The sequence below is a fragment of the Papio anubis genome, chromosome 1 (assembly GCF_008728515.1).
Source record: "Papio anubis isolate 15944 chromosome 1, Panubis1.0, whole genome shotgun sequence".
Lineage (NCBI taxonomy): Eukaryota > Metazoa > Chordata > Mammalia > Primates > Cercopithecidae > Papio > Papio anubis.
In genome coordinates, this window is record NC_044976.1 from 61,967,541 (window position 1) to 61,984,029 (window position 16,489).

Genomic DNA, 16,489 nt, shown 5'->3' on the forward strand with positions numbered 1-16,489 from the left:
TTGAATTTGTTTGGACTGGGTCATTTAGAAACCATTTCAAGTAGTTCTACTGTGAGCATGGGTCACAGTAGAATTCTACTGTGTATCCATGATTGAGAATTTCCGACATACAAAACCCCATTAAATCTCGCAAAAAATATTCCAAAATAGGCGATATGTTTATTTTACAGCAAGGAAATGGATGCCCACAGACATTAACTTTCCCAAGATCACACATCTTGTAAAGCCAAGTTTTCTGCCACTTTACCAAAATGACAGGTTTCTTGAACAGAGGAGACAATCACTCTTACCAAATTAAGGGAGATACTAAACCGAAAAGCAAGAAAGACTGAAGATTCCTACTTAATAATCAAATCCCCTTGGTTGACCTTGCTATCCCCCGTGAAACTTTTCCAGCCATATCAGTCCTTGTTTGTTGATCTCCTCACTTTATTTCTACTACACGAGTAACTGACTAATTTTGATGGTATTCATACTTATCCTTACCATATATTTGTTTCTACATTGGTCAAGTCCTCCTTGTACATTTCCTAGTTGCCAACCTGGTGCCACAGCGGGCAAATCATGGGAACAGCCCTGGTTTTGAAGCCAGACCCACCTGAATTGGCCTCCCGCATGGACTTAGCTGTGTGGCCATGAGACAAGGCATTTTATTCTTTGAATTTCAGTTTTGTAAGCATAAAAAGGGGAAAAATAAAACCCATACTTTAGTAAGGTTTAGAAACACGACACTCAGTAAGTCATAGCTAAGTCACCGTCACCAATGGTAGCCAAGTGTGTGGTGCAGCAGGAAACACATGGAGAGCAGTAAGTCACATCAGACCTTTGGAGTCGATTCCTTTACCGAACTCAAATGCCCTCACATTTAGGGAGAAACAGAAAGAATTAGGACTCATGAAATCGAGCTGGGGCTGGCACTTCTGTCCCTCCCAACAGGTTTCCAGAAGGCTACTTACACACGATGCACTCGCCAAACCACTGGAAATCATTCTACTCTATACTTTTTTCCACCCTGCCTCACGTCCTTGCCCTATGACCGGGTTCCTACCCCAACCTCTGCCCCAACACTTAGGGGAGGAGTTGCGGGCCTCTTTTTACAGTGGATAGGATTCCGAAGGGGAGAGTAAATCAGTAAGGCTCCACCCATTTCACAGGAGGCCTAGAGAGGGCGCTCCCCTTTCCCCTCCCGCCTGACCTGCCAGGAGGTGGGCTGGCGCAGAGGGAGGGCCCTGTCCCTTGTCCCTTTAAGGAGGAGGGCCACGCGCCGGCCGAGAGTGCGGCATAGCCCCCACCCGCCGCGCCCTCACCCCAGAGCAGCTGCAGCCCCAGCCGCGGCCGCCCCTCCGCCAGCCGAGTCAGCAGCTCTGACCCCCGGCAGCAAGTCGCCACCATGGTGAAGATCGTGACAGTGAAGACCCAGGCGTACCCAGACCAGAAGCCGGGCACGAGCGGGCTGCGGAAGCGGGTGAAGGTGTTCCAGAGCAGCGCCAACTACGCGGAGAACTTCATCCAGAGTATCATCTCCACCGTGGAGCCGGCGCAGCGGCAGGAGGCCACGCTGGTGGTGGGCGGGGACGGACGGTTCTACATGAAGGAGGCCATCCAGCTCATCGCCCGCATCGCCGCCGCCAACGGGGTAAGGGATGCGCGGCCCCGCGCCGCCGTGCCCCTTGGCGCGTGTGCGACGTGCGGCCTGCGGCGCCCTCCCTGGCTCGGGGCTGGTCGCTTCCGCGCGGTCGCCCTGGTCTCCACCTCCCGCTCCTCCCCCTCCTCCGCGTTCTCTCTTCTGGCCTGGAGGCCCGACGGAGGTAGCCAGGCTGGGGAAAGCGGCCGTGGGACCCGGCAGAGCTCCTCGCCTGACTCCCGGGGGGCAGGGAGGCACGGGCGCGGAGCCGGGCGTGACCTTGGGAGGCCCGCCCGACCCTCCGTCTCCGCCCGCCGCCTTCCCTCTCCCAGTCCCCCGCCCCTCCCAAGGCCTCTGACATTTGCCTTAACCTTGCCACCCGGGAAGATACGGTTACGGCGCAGAGTGCCGTCGCCTTAAGTAGGAAAGGTTAGACAGCCGCCGCCTCGCCCAGAGCCCCCTCGTATCCCGCCCGCTCCCCTGCTATTCTCGGCTGGGACTGGCGCTTCCCGCTGGCTCGGAGCCCGACACTGTGGGGCAAGGGTGGCGAGAGCACCCATCCCCCTGGGGCGTCAGGCTGGCAGATCTCAGCAGGCGATTGCCAAGCTTCTCTTCCCGCCCCCTAGTTTGCCTTGGTTCCGAACTCCTGCCCTTTACGCGGCCTGCTTGCCGGGGGGCAGGCTTTTGAAAAATCTAGTCTTTGCCCAGTGGTGCCCGGGATCTGTTCCACCGACGGGGCTGGAGCTGAATTTTCATTAGAATGGCAACAACATACCCAAAGGCGCCCTTACGCAAGCAAGCAGTCGTGGCAGGCCAGGAAATGAACGCAACACCTTGGTTCCGCCCCGGGCCAAGGAACATTAACTGACTTGATTGGGCGGGTCCACTCGGATAGGTGAAACTTTAAAAAAAGGTTTTTCAGTAAATCTGATATATGAAAATGTGGGGCCGGGCATGGTGGCTCACTCCTGTAATCCCAGCACTTTGGGAGGCTAAGGCGGGTGGATCTCCTGAGATCAGGAGTTCGAGACCAGCCTGGCCAACATGACGAAACCCCGTTTCTGCTAAAAACGCAAAACTTAGCCGGACGTGGTGGCGGACGCCTGACATCACGCCACTGCACTCTAGCCTGGGTGACAGAGTGAGACTCTATCTCAAAAAAAAAAAAAAAAGAAAAGAAAAGAAAAAAGAGAATGTGGATTGATAAGTTGAGGCTATTCACTTACTTTTGTAAAACATTTCTAAGGAGTCTGAGGACCAAGGTTTCTTCCTATATTTTAAGTGAGATTTGACTTATGGCCAATTCTTCTGGAATGCATCCCCTGAAATGGATATTTCTATTCATTTTAATAGTACTTTGTTTATCTTATATTATTGACATTGAGTACTATTTGCCAAGCACCATGGTAAGCACTTCATTTCTGGGTCTCATTTATCCTTCTGCAGCCCTATAAGGCAGATGCTATTGTGGGTATCTTCAAGTTGCCAACGAGAACACTGAAGCTTAGGTAGGTTAAATAATTTACAAAAACTATAATGGCAGCACTAAGAGTCCACTATAAATCTGCCAATCCCAAGAACTTCAACATCTCCTGAGAATGAAGGGACCCTTGATCTCAAAGATCTGTTTTCCAGGCTCCAAAATCTAAACTGGACCCTATCTACATCTGCCTCCCCGGGCCAAACATTTATAAGCATCAGTGAGGGAAGATTGTCTAGATTTGTCTACTTTGTGCTCCTGAATTTTCGGACAAGCACAAATTCCCATGAAAGAAGGACAAACAGTAGCTGTATCCCAGTAGATCCCTTCATCTCCCCATTACCACCTGTGCTGAATTTGCATTTCATTCATTCATTCAACAGATCCTGTTGAATACCATGTTCAGAGAAATGTGTGGACTAAAAGGATGATGCAGACACAAGATTTGTCCTTAAGGAGCTTACAGCAGAGTGGAAATTTTAGGTGCCAGATGGAAATTTGTCCATTTGGGAGTAGTGTGGGGTGGGAAGGAAAGAATTAGTTAAGACTAAAAAAAAGTTCTTAAAACTTCATCACCCTTTAGCCATTGCCCTATTGGTCTTCTCTCAGCCAACCTTTGTAAAAGCTTTCTGCATTCCTATTTCTCATTCTCACCTCTAGTTTACTCGCCATTTCGCTGCAATCTGGCTTCTGCCCCCTTCACTACTCCAGTAGAATTGCTCTTGCCAAAGTTACTAGTGACTTGCCAGTTGCTAAATCCATGGAATACACTCTCGGTTTTATCTTCTTTGGCCTTTCTGCTGCATTTGGCACTGCTGATTTTGTACTCTTAAAGTTCTTCCTCCCTTGGCCTTGCTTACTCTCCTGATTCTGCTCACACTTTTTGTAAGTTCCTTCATGGGCTGCACATTGACTCTTCCCTAGGTTTCTTTTTTCTTTCTTTCTTTCTCTCTTTCTCTCTTTCTTTTTTTTGAGATGGAGTCTTACTCTGTTGCCTAGGCTGGAGTGCAGTGGCGCTATCAGGTCACTGCAACCTCTGCCTCCCCGGGTTCAAGCAATTCTCCTGCCTCAGCCTCCTTCGTAGCTAGGATTATAGGCGTGCACCGCCATGCCTGGCTAATTTTTGTATTTTTAGTAGAGACTGGGTTTCACCATCTTGTCCAGGCTGGTCTTGAACTCCTGATCCACCCTCCTCGGCCTCCCAAAGTGCTAGGATTACAGGCGTGAGCCACTGCGCCTGGCCTATTCCCTAGGTTTCTATGCTCAGCTTGTTCTCTGATTTTGTTCACTCTGTCTACTCACCCGGGATTTTAATATGCTACTCTTTCTCTTGTGATATGATTCAGTCCAGATAGCATCTTCAGAAAGCTTTCTTGACACCCCATCCCTACTGTTTTGTTTAATTTAATTTAATTTAGGAGAGCTAAATAATTAAACATGAGGCCAAAGTACTTAAGAAAGTGGCAGTCTTTTATTGCAAATATGCGCACACTCTCGGGCGAGGTTCTCTGGTCCTCAGGTGTGAGGGGCCAGGCAAGTCACCCGGGCGCTCTCGGGTGAGGGTCTCCGGTCCACGAATGCGGGGGCCGAAGAAGTCACGTCGGCTCCTGCCATTGGCGGACTTTTATGCATTGGTACTGGAAGGGGGAGGGCAGTGGGCAGGATAAGGGTGTGATAGGGGCGTCTCCATAGGTGTGGCCGGGTAAGTTTCGATCTCTTCGGATTGACGTCACCTGGCGCATGCTTGGTTGATCTGCATCTTCCCGGGCGGGGGCTGCATTTTCCTGCGCACGGGAAAGTTGGTGAGGAAGAACCTGGAAGCAACATGGATTGTGCCTTCTTGTTCACCTTCCTCCATCTTGTCCTTTCTCCCTCACCCAGTCACCTACCACCCTTCTCCACCTATTAAGTGCTCCTTTCCCATAGATAATTCTAGAATAGATATATTAAATTCTAGTGAAATTATCTGTTTACATGTCACAGCCTCCCGCTAGAGAATAGGCTTCTTTAAGACAGACCTGTTTTCCCTGTATCTGCAATGCCTAGGACTATGTAGCATTCAATGAATTCTTGTTTATTTGCTCTGAACGGTGGGTCACTTTTGTATTCTAGCACTTGATTTAAAGCCAGCATATAGTTGGTGACCAATAAATTTATTCACATCAAACATTTATTATGTGTTCGCTTTGTATCAGACATTGTACTTGAGGTGTAAAATATTTTTGCCCTTGGGAAAGACATAGTCTGGGAGGGATGGTAGATAGGAGTCAACAGACAGCACAGTGTGTCAGGTGTTGTGATGGAGGGATGTGCAGGTGTTTTTAATGTCAATGACTACTTGGGAAGGAAAGATGAAGGGAGGGAGGCTCCATAGAGAAGTGGTAGCTGAATTGAGTCTTAAAGAATGAGTTGGAGTTCCCAAAGTGGGTTTGTCGGGTAGGAGGAATTCTCGGCAGAATGAATACAAATTGAGGGAGTTTAGATTAGAAACAAATACAAATTTCTAATCTTTTTTTGTTTCATCCGCAAAGATTGGAATAATACATACCCAGAGAGCCTGTTGTGAGGATTAGATGAAACAACATATTTAGAAGTACCTCACTTGGAAACTGTTCGAATGACAGGTGTGTTATTGTTTTGCTGGTGTTAGGACACTAATCCAACCTGATGCAGGTATTAGCCACCCAGATGGTCTCCCACCTTCCTCTAATCCTCAACAGCCCCAACCAATATAGAGGGGTTCCATGTTAGTCAGAACCCAATTGGGTACAAATGACAAAAACCTTACTTAGATTACTCCAAGTGAAAAAGGAATTTATTGGCCCATGTTACTGAAAAGTCTAAGAGAATCCCAACGAATTCTGTAGTTGAAACTATTCCTGGTCTCTAAAAATCACTTTTGGGTCTAATGATCTGCAAATGACCAGCATTAGAAATTGAGGAGAGTTTAAGCTCACAAGTAAATAAATGTGTGCATATTTTGAAGGATGATTTATCACCACCCTAAGCAAAATAAAATAAATGCCTTTGTGGGAGCTTGTAGGTAGGGTATTCTTTGTTGTTGTTGTTGTTGTCAAGTTACAGGGATTCTTTTGTCAGCGACTCCTTTGCTACTCATTTGTGGAAACTATGGAGCCCCTCCTCAGAATATATATATTTTTAAATTTGAGACATGGTCTTACTCTGTTGCCCAGACTGCAGCGCAGTGGCACGATTGTGGCTTACTGCAGCCTCAGTCTCCCCAGGTTCAGTTGATTCTCCCACCTCAGCCTCCCAAGTAGCTGGGGTCCACAGGTGCATGCCACCACGCCTGGCTAATTGTTTTATATTTTTTGTAGAGATGGGGTTTCACCAAGTTGCCCAGGCTGGTCTCGAACTCGTGGGCTCAAGTGATCTGCCTGCCTTGGCCTTGCCTCCCAAAGCGCTGCGATTACAAGTGTGAGCCTCCGTGCCCGGGCAGAGTGATTTTATTTTTAAGTGAATAAAATACAAAGCATTACAAAGGAAGCAAAATTATATTGAAGTATAATCAAAATGTTAGAAAACTAGATTTGTTATATATCAAGATACATGCTTCTTTACTGACATATTAGATAGCAAGATTCGTGGAGGATCTAATACTGCCTTACTTCAGAGTAGTGGTGAGTATAAGTGATGTTTTGAGACATCTGCAATCTCAGTATTTTGAGATAACTAAATAGGATATGAAAATATAATTTTTATTGATGAGAAATTCCTAGATAGTAGCAATAATAGTAGCAGTAGTAGTACTAATACTGTGGTTTGCTTCCTACATTTATAATAAAAGGAAATGTTAAATTTCAGTTAGATGTTAGTGAAAATAAAGATTGTTTTGTTTATTTTGTCATTCATATTCATGGACCCCATTGAATTCTACCCAAGGACCTCTTGAGGTAGGGGGAGGGGATGTAAGTATCCCAAGTTAAGAACCCCCACACTAAACAATGATCCTTTTTTAATGTCAGGTGATGCCTGCACCAAAATGGGCCTCAAACACATGACCCAGAGGTTGAGGGTCTCATGTTCTCAGAGCAAACTAGTGGGACTTTGCAAACTTCGCCTTATAGTGGAGGAACTCCACTGTCTCCCACTTGAAGTAAACCACCCTTTTCTGAATTTTCATGGGGTCCATCTGCAAACACTGCTGAAGGAACATGTTTCTGGCTATAGGAGTTCAATTTCCTGAGAAGGAGATAAAAGAACACTGAGCAGGAAGGGGAAGGTTTTGGGACTCTTGGGTAGTTGGAGTTAGGTGGAGGCACCTTGCTACCTTTACTTTAAACCTTATATCCCCGGGGCAGGTATGACTTGGCAGAGAAACACCTTCAAGTCACTTTTTTTTTTTTTTTTTTTTTGAGACGGTGTCTTGCTCTGTTGCCCTGGGCTGGAGCATAGTTTCAGGATCTTGGCTCACTGTAACCTCTGCCTCCTGGGTTCAAGTGATTCTTCTGCCTCAGCCTCCTGAGTAACTGGGACTACAGGCGCGTGCCACCATACCCAGCTAATTTTTGTATTTTTAGTAGAGATGGGATTTCACTGTGTTGGCCAGGATGGTCTGGATCTCTTGACCTCGTCATACGCCAGCCTCAGCCTCACAAAAGTGCTGGGATTACAGGCGTGAGCCACCGCACCCAGGCCAAGTTACTTTTTAATATGCTGTAACCACCCCCCACCTTTTAAAACAAACAAACAAAACAAAACAAAAAACACTTTTTAAATTATGGTGGGGCCAGGCACAGCGGCTTACTGCACTTGAGTGGGTCACTTGAGCCCAGGAGTTCCAAACCAGTTTGGACAATATAGTGAAACCCCTTCTCTACAAAAAATAAATAAACTTAGCCTGGTGTGGTCGCGGGCACCTGTGGTCCCAGCTACTTGAGAGACCGTGGTAGGAGGATCATGTTCAGCTTGCGAGGTCGAGGCTGCAGTGAGCTGTGATTGCACCACTGCACTCCAGCCTGGGGGATGGCAAGACCCTGTCTCAAAAATAAATAAATAAATATAAAATGAATTATGGTGGGCTTTGAACAATTGTTCTCCCCTTGTTTACACTTTCTGATTTTGAATCAGCACCGAATGCCAGGATGGATAACCTATTGTCCTTTCCATCCAGGAGCATACAATCCTTTGGGGGAGATAAGACAGAAGAAACACACAGACATACAAATAACAGAATTAGAAAACATGCTGAGCTCAGAGAGAGAGAACATTTTGGATAGGGAAAGAAGTGCCTGCACCTAAAACCAATTATGTCTTGAAGAGCGGAGTGTGTGCTATAGAAGACAGTGGCTGCCCTTCAGGTGGGGGACCTGCCGAGAGAGGTGAGGAAGAGGCAATAGGCAGGACTCTTTTAGAGCCAGGCACTTAGTCACTAAACTATCTTTGTTACATAAAATATTTAAATCAGTTTGCTTGGGAGTTTCTCTTTCTTGGCTTCACTAATGCTCTTGCTGAAAAATCTTTTTCCTTTACTTTCTTTTTAATCAAATCTAATGCCAATGAAATTTTGTAGAATAGAAAAAGCATTCTCCCTTTTTAAGATAAAGAGTTTGTGCCGGGCACGGTGGCTCAAGCCTGTAATCCCAGCACTTTGGGAGGCCGAGACGGGCGGATCACGAGGTCAGGAGATCGAGACCATCCTAGCTAACACGGTGAAACCCCGTCTCTACTAAAAAATACAAAAAACTAGCCGGGCGAGGTGGCGGGCGTCTGTGTTCCCAGCTACTCGGGAGGCTGAGGCAGGAGAATGGCGTAAACCCGGGAGGCGGAGCTTGCAGTGAGCTGAGATCCGGCCACTGTACTCCAGTCTGGGCCACAGAGCCAGACTCCTTCTCCAAAAAAAAAAAAAAAAAAAAAAAGATAAAGAGTTTGTTTTGTTTTGGTTTTGTAAACAAGATAACATACGGAAGAGTGCTCTACTGTTTTAGAAAGAGTGACTCATTCAATAAATATTTATTGAGCACCTACTAGGTTCTGGGAACTAGGGATACAACAGTGAATTGAACAAAGTTTCTGCTCTACAGAGCTGTGGGGTTCTAGTTGATCCTGACAGATGATAAACATGTCAAATGAAGATAAATTCGCTGAAGAAAAATAAAACCCAGTAAAGGGGACAGCATTAGAGGATGGGCTGCTCTTTTTAGTGCAGCACTTGGAAAGGCCTCTCTGATAAACCTCATGAGAGCAGAGACCTGAATCAAGTGAAGGAGTGAGCCATGCACATATCTGTGAAAAGACTTCCAGACACAGGAAGAGTTAGATGGAAAAGATAAACACATATAATCATTTAATATTATAAAATTATGCCTCAGGTATATAAATGTAGCATACATTATATTGTACAAAGGGTCCCAATATACTATGACATTTTACATATAGATTATAAGTATTATTATATTATAAATTTATCTTGGGATAATAAGATGTATAATCAGCATTGATCAAATATTTAACAATAATTTTTTTCTCTCTTGGACTCTAGGGTAGAGAAAACTTTTCATCTACCCTCTTAGGTTATATACTGGGGGGCTTGCAAATTAAATGTAAAAGACAAATTAGCAACAAAAAGACATTTGTGGGAGTTTACAGAAAAATGTGACAGGAGGCAGTTAGACTTGGGGGCCTATATATCATCTCAGTAGGGGAAGGCGGAGGAGGAGAAGAGCATTTGCTGGAAACCATGACTTTAGGAAAGATAAATCAGCCCTTAAGAGAATAGGTAGGAGATATTGTAGTTTTATGCCAGTGTCTATTTAGTTATGGCAATAAGAGTAGATCTTCCCTGGTTGTGAAACTCCAGAGTTCCTTTGGGGCACGCTGCTTTTAAGACAGATGAAGGAGTTTAGTAAAAAGCCCATTTTTAAATGACTGCGGCTCAAAATAATTTTTATGTCACAGTGGTATAGTCTGGACCCTTTCAGACTTTAGAAGAGCTTTTGGGAGAATGATTTGAGTGAGCTACACTTCTAAGAAAGTGAAGCAGGAAAGTTTGAACTGATCGCTTTATTCTCCTCCAAGTTCCCTTGAGGCCCACACAGACATAGCCAGTTATTCTGTTGACTTTGAAGCTGTGTGCACAGTTGGGATCCACCTTTGAAAAATGTCTCCTGAGTGTGTTAAGTAAGTAATGGCTAGCCAAGGGCTTCAGTTGGGAGGACTGTGGAGAAGACTTTTCTCCCCTGGGGTCCTCAAAGGGGAAAGAAATCACAAGGGGGCAGCATAGGGAGTTGTTTGGAACGGGAGAGAAGGCTGTGCTTAGTGTTGGGATATGTGGATGGATATAAGCTGGGTTTTGTTTTGTTTCGTTTTTTAAACTTCAGCTGTTAGAAGTCCTCCTTCCCGTAGCTTCTCCAAATCACCACTGAGCTGATTCCCCAAGGCATAAAGAATTAACACAGTGGGGAATGCTAGTTAAGTCATGCCAATAAAGATTTAATCATGAATCAGAAACCCTTGGAAAATTATGTTTTCATATTGGAAAGGTGTTCTTTTTTTCTCCGTTTGTACCCCAAAGTGTTTTGAAGGTTGAAATGCGATAGGTGGTAGGACAGAAATATTTGGTTGACTTGTCCAGTATGCTAATGGTGTTGGAACAGGGACTCCAGTCTTCTGATATTTCATCTGGTTGGTCTTTTCCATAAATAAATATATCCCAGAGTAAGTACCTCTGGGGATTGTTATAATATCCTAGTTAACAGCATGGAGAAACTGGCTTGGTCTATGTTAAGTAGGAGTTTCAGAGCTTTTAATATGTGAGTCCTGTGAGTTTGTAAAAGGACCCCAAACAACAATTTTGGGAAATACCAATCTATACCATGCTGGGTTGATAGGACCATCTATGCTATACAAGAATCTTCACAGATTTAAGTTAAGTTTCTTCTTTTTAAACTGCCATTAAGGGCATGCAGGGAAGGTGAAATTTTGTTTTCATGTCCATATATACCATATGGTTTATTTTGGCAACTAATATATGAATTTGTTCTTGGCTGCTTTGAGTGCCCGTGAAACACAGCACTCCTTTCCAGTGGAGGCACCCCAAATTCCTTCCAGTTACCCAGTCAGTACTCAGTGTTCATGGTTCTCTCCATCAAGCCCATGTGTGGCTCCTTGTGTAAACTTCAAGACAAATTATCAGGCCCCCTGTCCCCACTACATAACTATGTATAACTATATATATAGGGAGAGAGTTACATAACTCTGTGTGTGTGTGTGTGTGTGTGTGTGTGTGTGTGTGTGTAAAGAGAGGGGATATAGTTGTATATTTACATATGTGGACCAGTCAGTAGCCATAGTAGTGTTACATTGTCGCATTGTGCTGGCCCCAGCCATCACAGTCCTGTCCCGGCAGTGGAGTAGGTCCACAGGGAACCCTGGTTCCACCTTCAGGGAGGAACTCTATCCACCTGCTCGTGTAGCAGTGGACATTGGAGAAGGCCCTAAAAGTCCTTTTAGGGCCGTACAGCTTATGTAACCTGCTTCCTGCTGATGAAAGTTGGAGGATAAGAGGCAGGGGTGACTTTTGCAGGCCAGGCTCGTGGCTCTTTCACTGTACAGTACCTTCACAAATTTAGTAGGCTTCTGGCCTATCCTGACCAGTTCCATGTGCTGGTAATCACAGTGAAAGTTCTCACCTCGATAGTTTTGAAACCTAAAAACTTTGACTTGTATTTATTGGATGCTCTGTCCCTCCCCTGATTTCTCTATTACTGATGGTTACCTTGAGCTAGGTGGAAAAGATAGGCTAGTATGAAGACAGTATCCTTAATCTGATTTTGCTGGTGGGCTAATTCCCATTGTCTGACAGAGAATCCTGGGGAATATTTTATTTATTATTATTTATTATTTTTATTTTTTTGAGACAGGGTCTCACTCTGTCATCCAGGCTGAGTGCAGTGGTGTGATCATGGCTCACTGCAGCCTCGAATTCTCAGGCTCAAGCGATCCTCCCACCTGAGCCTCAGCCTGGGACTACAGGCATGCACCACTACACCTGGCTAATTTTTTGTATTTTTGTAAAGATTAGGTTTTGCCCTGTTGCCCAGGCTGGTCTCCAGCTTCTGAGCTCAAGCAATCCACCCGCCTCGGCCTCTCAAAGTGTCAGGATTACAGGTGTGAGCCACTGCACCTGGCCCTGGGGAAGATTTTAGACACAGCCTTTTCTGCTAAGCCTGCAGCTTACCGTATAGCTGATTTAAATTGGTTCCACAAATAGTTGTCATCTCAACTCTGCGATGCCACAAATTCCTGGATTTGGGCAGCATCATTTGCAGGCCACAGTTAAAAAAAAAAATAAATAAATAAATTCCCTTAGCAGAGCCCATTAAAGCCCTTACCTGCCTTTATTTCTGTCTGCAGAATGGCCAGCCCTTGCCTGAGCTCCCCTTTTTATTGTAGCAAGGGGTAGTCAACAAGCACTCATGTTCTGAGTTCTCCCAACCATTTGTCTCAAGCTACAAATTTGGTTGGCCACGGGTCTGCCTCCTGTGCTATCAGAGGCAACAGATTTTTGCATGCCATAAAAAGCATGCTGATGCCACATGTTTTAGATGCTGTTTTGGTACAGAGTACCAACTTTTCTGTTAAAATATAGGTTTGGCTGCTGTTAGCAGAGTTTCCAAATAAAGTGCTTAAAGGTTGATAGTAATGGAACCCTTCCTTTCCTATCCTGAGTGTGGGCAGTCCAGGGCTGATGTGTGGCTCCATCATGGAGGGGTACCCATGCCCCTGTTCTTCTGTTGCACAGCCTTCCTTGGAGTGTTGCTCTTATCTAGGTCTGGGGTGGCTGCCCACCACCTTACCATCATGCCAGCCAACATGCCAGCAGGGGGAGAAAGATTGAGGAAGGCATACCTTTCTCAGAGTTTGAACATACCCATCGCACTCATGTCCCATTAATCAAAACTTAGCCAAGCTCACCTCTAGCAGCAAGGAGTGCTGCGAAATATCAGTCTTATTCTGGGTGTCATCTGTCAAGCTAAACATTGGGGATTTGACAAACTAAATGAAACGGAGAATTGATGTTGGGGAACAACCAATAGTTTATACTATCCTAAGCATTCCTTCCAAATTTGGTGAAAATCACTGTCATTTTCAAGTGGTAGTGTTACAGAGAGAAGACAGAACTTAATTTTATATGGGCAGCTAGATTTTTGGAAGAGACCTTGGCTGTCAGTTATTCCAACCCCACATTAGAAAGGAACCAAGGCACAAACATTGCCATTGTGTGAGAGTCTTAATAAACTACTTTATTGAGATATAATTCACATACCATATAATTTACCCACTTAAAGTGAATCATTCAATATTTTTTTAGTATATTCACAGAACTGTACAACCATCACCACAGTCTAACTTTAGAATATTTCCATGATCCTAAAAGAAAACCCCTTACATTAGCAGCCAATCTCCCTCGCTTCCCTACCCCTTCAGCCTTAAGCAGCCATTAGTCTATTTTCAGTCTCTACGTTTGCCTGGGTAGATTTTACATGGACCAAACGTCCAATTTCGGTTACAGGCAAGAGAAGTTACATTTACCAAGTGAAAGCACAGGAGCATGAGAAGCAAAGTAAGGGCTGTGTTAGGAGCAGCAGAATTAGTATCCCATGCTTCTGTGCGCCTTGTCCTGAGCATCGCAGAGTTAAAGATGTCCTCATTCGCCAGGAGCCGCCAGTTGAATGGGGAAGATTGACACATACAAAACCAGACAGTAACCATTAGGTGTTATAAAAGCTAACACAAAAGGAAAAAGAGATGGCCGTGGGAGCTCAGGGCCAGACTGGGATGGACGAGTGTGCCTGGGATGGGTGATATGCCTGGCGAAGGTGTCCTGCAGAAGATGAGTGTGTCTTTTCTCGGCAGACTCTCTGTCCACAGCAGACCAGGCTGTCAAAAAAAGGACGCGACATTTCTCCAAGAGAATAGCTTCTTCATTTTCATGAGGGTAAGCAATCAGATTTCTTTTTTTATAAATATATTTGAACTTATATATCCAAATTAGTATCGTACCCTGCCAAATCGCCGCTCTGGGAACCGCGCGTGCACTCCAGTGATGCGTCTAGTGCTGAAAGCATTTGAAACTCCTCTATGGGAATTATCTTTCAGCCAGTCGGTTTATGGGTCACCTAGGAAAACCAGTCACATTATTTTATAGTCATGCCTCATTTTTCACCTAAAGTGATGTAACAAGATTTGATCACCCACTTTATTCATTAGACATGGCTCCAGCCAATTTTTGTCTTTTTCCAAAGTTCAAATCTACTCTCAAAGGATGAAATTTGTCATGACTGAGGACTTTCAAAGAAAGTGCCACAGACAGTAAGAACAGTTCCCCACTAAAAGAGTTAGAGAGATGTCAGCATTGTTTGAATAAATATGTTGTTTCCCAAGGTGATTGTTTTGAAGGAGATAATGCTAATTGAGATGAATTTACTCTGGCATAACTGTTTAAAGGGAGTTAGTGTATTTTATACTGTTCAAGCACGTTGACCTGTAGAGAGGAGCTTAGGAGACAGTTCTTGCCGAGGCAGAGTCCAGCATTCTGCTTTCTGCAGCCTACCACAGTGGTCTGGGGATACAGTTCTCCTCCATTCTGGTAAACATTTAAACCTGCTTTGGTGAGGCATTTAGGAGCTGTACAAAATGGGAAGGTTTGTTAAAATACAAACAGACAAAATGGCCAAATACCCAGCCCAGACTGAGGAAGAGAATCCTGTCAGCTCTAGACCACAGAACCTGAAACCCCAATGCTAAGCCAGTGCCCACCTCGAGTCTGTGAAATTGTCCCCTGACTTCAGAGGCCAGAAAATGGATCTGGGGTGGCATAACTGGGTGGGGACAGGGAGAGGCCTTTTGATTTAGCAATAAAGCTATTAGGTTACACCACCTCCATGGGGGCTTTGAAAAATGCATTCCATGGAACAAGACGAAGTGCATTTTAAAGGAAGATTTGGAAATGAAGCAAAAGGGAAATAAGTGTAGAAAACTCAGATGGGATCAGGGATAAGATTGGCACCTGCCATGAAAGCCCAGCTTCCTCTCTGGGCTGGGCCACACAGTTCACTCCAACTGCTTTGTGTTCAAATCCATGAGAAAATCACTTATCCCACAGTTCGCCATAGATAGCTCCTCCATATGTAGATGTGGTATTCAAAAGAATAATCATAATATCTGCCTTGAAGGATTCTTGTGAGGATGAAATAAAATTTGTGAAGCACTTATTGTAGGGTCTGACCTTGTAAGTGGTTAGTAAAGAGAAGATTCTGATGATTCTACAATTATTGTGATTATTGCAAATACTGAGGCCATTGGAGGGCAGAGGGAGGAGACAAGAAGATGGGCCTAGGGAGGGTCTTTGTGCCTCCTTCCACCCTCACTTTTTGGCTGTCCTATCCTGCCTCTGTCCACCACATTATCCCTTGGACTTTATCTGTCAGGCAGAGGTTCACAGTTGCTGTAAATCTCAGCCACAGGCCCACTGATCTGAGACCTTCACCTGGTTTGAGTCACAAGCTAGCAGTGGCTAGCTAAGGATGGATATTTCAGGATGGATCTGTGGAATGGTTACTGGGCCCAGGCCAATGTCTTGCTGCAGATGGGAAGCTGCAAGAAATGTATGCTGGCATTTCTGGAAACCTCCTGGGACATGTGGATATGTTCATTTGACAAACATTGTGAAACACTTTGTGTGCCAGGCACTGCGCACAGTGGTTGTGGATATAGGATGAGTAAGACAAAGTCCTTGTGCTTAGGGTGCTCATGCTGGTGAGACAGACACTCCATGGGTAGTTACAACAACATGGTGTGAATGCTAGAACAGACAGTCCCTGACTTACCATGGAATGATGAATAACAGTTGTTCAACTTTACAGTGGTATAAAAGTGATACACATTCAGTAGAAACCATACTTCGGATTTTGGATTTTGATCTTGTCTCAGGCTAGCAAAATGCAAGATGATATTCTAGGAGCAAGCCGCACCTCCCAGTCCACCATGCGGTCCTGAGGGTAAACGACCAGTAATGTACAATACAGGGTACTGTATTTAATAAATTACATGAGATCTTCCAACATTTTATTATAAATTAGGCTTTGTGTTCAATGATCTTCCCTAACTATTGGCTAAGGTAAGTGTTGTGGGCACATTTCAGGTAGGCTAGGCTAGGCCATGATGTTTGGTAGGTTAGATGAATCAGATACATTTTTGACTGATGGTATTTTCAACTTACAGTGGGTTCCAAATGGAAGTCAGGCCACTTGGTGGCTACCTAATTTTACCACGTAACTTCAGTTCATAGTAGTGGCTTGCAAGTGAAGACTTTGAGACTTTGCTTCAAATCTCAGTTTCATAATTAACTGTACAATATCATG

The 16,489-nt window shown here is 44.9% G+C and overlaps 1 protein-coding gene across 1 annotated transcript in view; it reads left to right on the forward strand.

Annotated features, from left to right (window-relative positions):
• Positions 1–1,120: 1,120 nt before the first annotated feature.
• PGM1 (phosphoglucomutase 1) overlaps positions 1,121–16,489 on the forward strand; it is a 64,822-nt gene continuing 49,453 nt past the window's right edge. The window contains exon 1 of the mRNA XM_003891988.4: positions 1,121–1,636. Within this exon, the coding sequence (XP_003892037.1) occupies positions 1,391–1,636 (246 nt within the window). The 5' untranslated portion in view covers positions 1,121–1,390. The remainder of the gene's footprint in view (positions 1,637–16,489) is intronic.